The sequence below is a fragment of the Babylonia areolata genome, chromosome 35 (assembly GCF_041734735.1).
Source record: "Babylonia areolata isolate BAREFJ2019XMU chromosome 35, ASM4173473v1, whole genome shotgun sequence".
Classification (NCBI taxonomy): domain Eukaryota; kingdom Metazoa; phylum Mollusca; class Gastropoda; order Neogastropoda; family Buccinidae; genus Babylonia; species Babylonia areolata.
Genome location: NC_134910.1, coordinates 9,295,685 through 9,301,702, shown reverse-complemented (window position 1 = coordinate 9,301,702; position 6,018 = coordinate 9,295,685). Strand labels below are relative to the sequence as shown.

General features: G+C 43.3%; 1 protein-coding gene across 2 annotated transcripts in view; it reads right to left on the bottom strand.

The window, feature by feature from the left end:
- Nucleotides 1-384: 384 nt before the first annotated feature.
- The window catches only part of LOC143278112 (normal mucosa of esophagus-specific gene 1 protein-like), a 12,032-nt gene continuing 6,398 nt past the window's right edge, over nucleotides 385-6,018 (bottom strand). The window contains exons 1-4 of one of the 2 annotated variants that reach the window (XM_076583143.1): nucleotides 5,823-6,018; nucleotides 2,979-3,039; nucleotides 1,373-1,468; nucleotides 385-618 (exon numbers count right to left, since the gene is read on the bottom strand). The exon at nucleotides 5,823-6,018 is cut by the window's right edge and continues 309 nt beyond it. In XM_076583143.1, coding sequence (XP_076439258.1) covers nucleotides 1,385-1,468; nucleotides 2,979-3,039; nucleotides 5,823-5,968 — 291 coding nt within the window. In that variant the 5' untranslated portion in view covers nucleotides 5,969-6,018 and the 3' untranslated portion in view covers nucleotides 385-618; nucleotides 1,373-1,384. The remainder of the gene's footprint in view (nucleotides 619-1,372; nucleotides 1,469-2,978; nucleotides 3,040-5,822) is intronic. The other variant, XM_076583142.1, reaches the window with a different exon arrangement.

Genomic DNA, 6,018 nt, shown 5'->3' with positions numbered 1-6,018 from the left:
GGGGCTGGGGGGGAGTGGCAGAGAAAAAGAGGGGGGAGCCAGAGAGAGAGGGGGTTGTGTGTGTGTGTAGGAGGGGGGGGAGTGGCAGAGAGAGAGGGGGTTGTGGTGGGGGGGGGGGGGGTGGCAGAGAGAAAGAAGCGGGAGCCAGAGAGGGGGGAGGGAGAGCCACATACTGAGAGGGGATTGGGAGGGTGGGGTGTGGGGGTGGGGGGGGGGAGGGGGGGCAGGCAGACAGACAGACAGACAGAATGACGAACAGACAGAGTGAAGAAAACTGACATTCCCCACACTAATTCATTTCACGTTGAAACAAACCAGTTTATTTCAGTACCGATATTAGTCACTGTTTCAACAAGAAGTCACAAAAAAAACCGCTTACATGATAACTTTTTGGGTTTGTTTTTTTTTGGCAGAACTGGTCGTACAATAGCATCAACATTAAAGTACATAACATTCAGTAACAATCGACCAAACATGGACAATGTGTGTGTTGCTGTTTTTGATTTTTGTTGTTGTTTTTCCCCCCAACATTTGGTGTGGTGAAGAGGTGCGATGGACGGTTGCAAGGGAGGTCACCTTTTCACACAATTTGCACAGCACTCCCTGCAGTTAGCTCCCCTGCACACACATACACGCTGCCAATGGTGCATAATAGTAGTATCAGGTTGATGATGACAGTCACAGTGTGAATAACACTGGCATCGGCATTCAATTTTAGACAAAGTATTCGTGCGTGCGTGTGCGTGTGTGCTCGCGCGCGTGCGTGTGTGTGTGTGTGTCAGTTGTATGTGTGAGTGAAAAGAATATCATAGAATAAATTCTAATGTCTAATGCACTGAAACCTTAAGATACAAATACATGAAGTAAATGACACTTAGCTGAATTATATATATATATATATATATATGTGTGTGTGTGTGTGTGTGCATGTAAGTAGGTAACTCTGTGTGTGTGTGTGTGTGTGTGTCAGTGTGCACGAGCGATTTCGCGGAGTAAAAGTTGCCACAGGGAGAGCGAGAGAGAGAGAGAGAGAATTTAGATGCGGCGCATGCGCACGGCAAGACTGCGAACGGATCCCGGAGATAGAACTGACACACAGCGGAACTCTCCCGAGGAGCCAGTTGCATTGCTTTGTCGTTCTAACTTTTTGACAGTCACACGTGACTGACTAAATCATGCCTATTTTGACCCGCGAACTACGCCATTGGTCAGTTCCATACTGTAACACACAGTTAATAATAGCGGGGTCAGCTACGACCATACTAGGCCGAGGCTCTTCCGTCCGCGGAGCCCGGGCAATGCAACTGGCCGGTCCACTGAGGGTCTGTTAAGTGTTCACGGTGTCCAAATGAGGCAGCTCATGGTCACTCACCCTGAGGTCCGTCTAAGGTCTGTAACTGCCAATCTCCTGCTTCAGCTCCTCCAGCTCCGGGATGGGTTTGTATACCTTCCGGTTCACCACCCGCAACTGTCATCATTGACCGGGAGGCGGCACACACCGGCACCGGCAGCAAGTCACGGTGACAGCGCATGGAAAATGTCATATGTCAGTACACTGACAGCAGTACTGGCAACAATTAACACACTGACATGGCCATGTGTCAGTACACTGGCAGCAGCAACAACACGCTGACATGGTATGTGTCAGTACACTGACAGCAGCAACGACACACTGACATGGCATGTGTCAGTACACTGACAGCAGCAACGACACACTGACATGGCATGTGTCAGTACACTGACAGCAGCAACAACACGCTGACATGGCATGTGTCAGTACACTGACAGCAGCAACGACACACTGACATGGCCATGTGTCGGTACACTGACAGCAGCAACGACACACTGACATGGCCATGTTTCAGTACACTGGCAGCAGCAACAACACACTGACATGACATGTGTCAGTACACTGACACTAGTGACAGCAGCAACAACACACTGATATGGCATTTTCAGTATAACTGACAGCAGCGACACCCTGACGTGTTGTATAGTACACAGCAACAACACAATGACATATCATGAGTTTGCGGCACACAGTAGTCGCCGTACACAGCAGCAACCATACTGACATGTCATATAGTACACTGCGACAACATGTCATATGTCAGTACACACCAGCAACACACTGACAGACATGTCATATGTACACACCAGCAACAATACACTGACATGTCATTATATGTGCACGGCAACAACACACACTCACATGTCATTATATGTGCACGGCAACAACACACACTGACATGTCATTATATGTGCACGGCAACAACACACACTGACATGTCATTATATGTGCACGGCAACAACACACGGCACTGACATGTCATTATATGTGCACAGCAACAACACATTGATATGTCATGATTATGTACATAATAATACACTGACATGTCATGTGTACACAACAACACACTGACATGCCGTATTTACACAAACACACTGACATATGTACCCGTACAACGACACACAGTTGAGGCTGAGGTGGGGGGGGGGGGGAGTATTGTTGTTGTTCCCTTGTCGTTGTTTGTTAACTTGCTTATTTTGAGTCCTATAGAATGCAAGACTTTTTGTTGTTGTTGTTGGTTGGTTGTTTTGTCTCTTTCTCTGTCTCTGGACCTTGCAACTGGTATGAATTTCTTCTTTTGCTTCGTCAAATCTCCGCACTCAGCTCTTTCAAGTCTGGCCTTAAAACCCACCTCCAACGGTCCAAGTTCCCAAAATAGCCTCCCTTCCCTTGCCTCTTCCTTGTCTTCAGTTTCTCCAGTTTTAGAGTTATAATGCGTGCGTGTGAATGACTGGTGCGAAAGCGCTTTGATTTGTCTCTACACAAGATTCAGCGCTATATAAATATTATTATTATTATTGTCACACACACACACACACACACACACAACTCTCTCTCTCTCTCTCTCTCCCTCTCTCTCTCTCACACACACACACACACACACACTCGTAACCATGGAGACACTGACCTTCCTTGCCTCTGTGGGCTGGACACGTTCCCAGGGAGGTAAGTCACTGGACTTGAACACTCTGTACAGACATCATCATCACTGGTCATCATCACCATCATCGTCATCATCATCATCATCATCACTATCATCATCACCATCATCATCATCGTCATCGTCACCATCAACATCACTTGTCATCATCATCATCACCATCCTCATCACTTTCATCACTGGTCATTATCATCATCACTGGTCATCATCATCATCATCATCACTGGTCATCATCAACATCATCATCACTAATCATCATCATCATCACTTGTCATCATCATCATCACTGGTCATCATCATCATCATCATCACTAGTCATCATCATCATCACTAGTCATCATCATCATCACTGGTCATCACCATCATCATCATCACCACAACCATCATCACTTTCATCTTGACACATCATCATCAGCATCATCAACATCATAATTACCATCATCATCATGATCATCATAACCATCATCATGATTACCTTTACCATCATCATTGGCCGTCATCATCGTCATCGTCATCATTAACATCACCATGATCACCGTCGTCAACATCATCATTGTCATTGTAACCGTCAGTTTCATTATCATCAATCACCACAATCCTCAACACCGACATGATAATCATCACCATGACCATCATCATCAACACCATCGCTATCATCATCATCAATTCCAGCATCATCATCATCACCATCACCATCGTCGTCATCATCGTCACCATCAATATCATTACCACCACCACCAACATCATCATCAATACCAACATTTTCACCATCAAAACCACTATCATTAACACCATCGCCATCATCATTATCAATACCAATATTATCATCATCATCATCATCCTCACCATCGTCATCAACAGCATCATCATTATCAATACCATTATTATCATCCTCATTATTCTCCCCAATCGCCATAAACATCACCATTGTCATCAACTTCACCATCATTATCAATACCAATATTATCATCCTCCTGATCACCCTCACCATCGTCATCAACATCACCATTGTCATCAACATCATCATCATTATGAATACCAATATTAACATCCTCCTCATTATCCTCACCATGGTCATCAACATCACCATTGTCATCAACATCATCATTATCAATACCAATATTATCTTCCTCAATATCTTCACCGTCGCCATCAACATCACCATTGTCATCAATATCATCATTATCAATACCAATATTATCTTCCTCAATATCTACACCATCACCATCAACATCACCATTGTCATCAACACCACCATCATTGACATTATCAATGCCAATGTTATCATCCTCATTATCCTCACATCGCCATCAACATTGTCATCAACATCATCATTACCAATACCAATATTATCATCCTCATTATCCTCACCATCGCCATCAACATTGTCATCAACATCATCATCATCATTATCAATACCAACATCATCATCCTCATCATCCTCACCATCATTAACATCACCATCATTATCAATACCAATATCATCATCCTTACCATCACCATCATCATTATCAATACCAATATCATCATCCTCACAATCACCATCATCATCATTATCAATACCAATATCATCATCCTCACCATCACCATCATCATCATTATCAATACCAATATCATCATCCTTACCATCACCATCATCATTATCAATACCAATATCATCATCCTCACAATCACCATCATCATCATTATCAATACCAATATCATCATCCTCATCATCCTCACCATCACCAACATCACCATCATTATCAATACCAATATCATCATCCTCATCATCCTTACCATCACCATCATCATCATTATCAATACCAATATCATCACCATCACCATCATCATCATCACCATTAGGAGATCAGTGACTGGACGTGACCACTCTGTACAAATGTTGTTTTTTGGGGTGGTTTTTATCATCATCGTCATCGTCGTCAGTCGTCATCGTCATGGTCCTCACCATCATCATCATCATCATTATTACTTGATGGGAGTTGGGCGGGGGGTAGGGGTCGGGTGTGTGTGTGTATCAACACCATCACCATGGGTGTGTGTGTGTGTGTATGTTATATATATATATATATATATATATATGTATGTATGTACGTAGTGTAGCGACGCACTCTCCCTGGGGAGAGCAGCCCGAATTTCACACAGAGAAATGTGCTGTGATAAAAACAAATACAAATATATATATATCAGGCATGCCACCAAGGCAGGAAAAAAAAAGAGGAAAATCAGACAACAAAAAATGCAGCTGAAATTGGAAAAAAAAAGAGGATTTTTTTTCCCTGTGGACTGAACCCACAACAGTGTCAAAAATAAAAGACTAATTAATACAGACATGGATTTTCTCAATTAGTGTAACTGTTTACTCCCCCCCCCCCCCCCCCCCCATCTTTAGAACGAGGCTTAACATGGTACAATCCCCATCCCCCCCCCCCCCCCCCAAAAAAAAAAGGGTGGGGAGGGGGGGATCCAGAGGGCATGCTCCTCCGGGGAAATTTGACATTTTGAACATGAATTAGCCATATATATATAAAATCAGAGTAAGAACACATAACAACAAAACACATGGAATAGGCTTGCAAGGGTTGCTCCAACTGACTTTTTAGTGTCTATTGATTAGTATATAGTCTATATAGACACTAAAAAGTCAGTTGGAGCAATCCTTGCAAGCCCATTCCATGTGTTAGAATTTACCTGGAAAAATTAGTATTGTTACTGTCAGGGGCAAACTGGGTGTGAGAAAAGCACACAGAACATTACAATGAAACGCTGTTAGTATGATAAAAAATGATCATGCATGAATTATAGCCTTACCGGACCACCAATCCACAGGTAAATTTATCCAACAGCAAAATGTCATTCAGCAAAGTTAAGTCATCCAAACAGGTCTGTCCCAGAAACAGGAAAACTTTTCGTTTTACTCTGGATGTAGTTGTAAAACAGGGGTTTTGCAGGAACATGGAGGAGGCATATGCACGTACAGGACACTCAACAAGATTTCTTTGAGAAG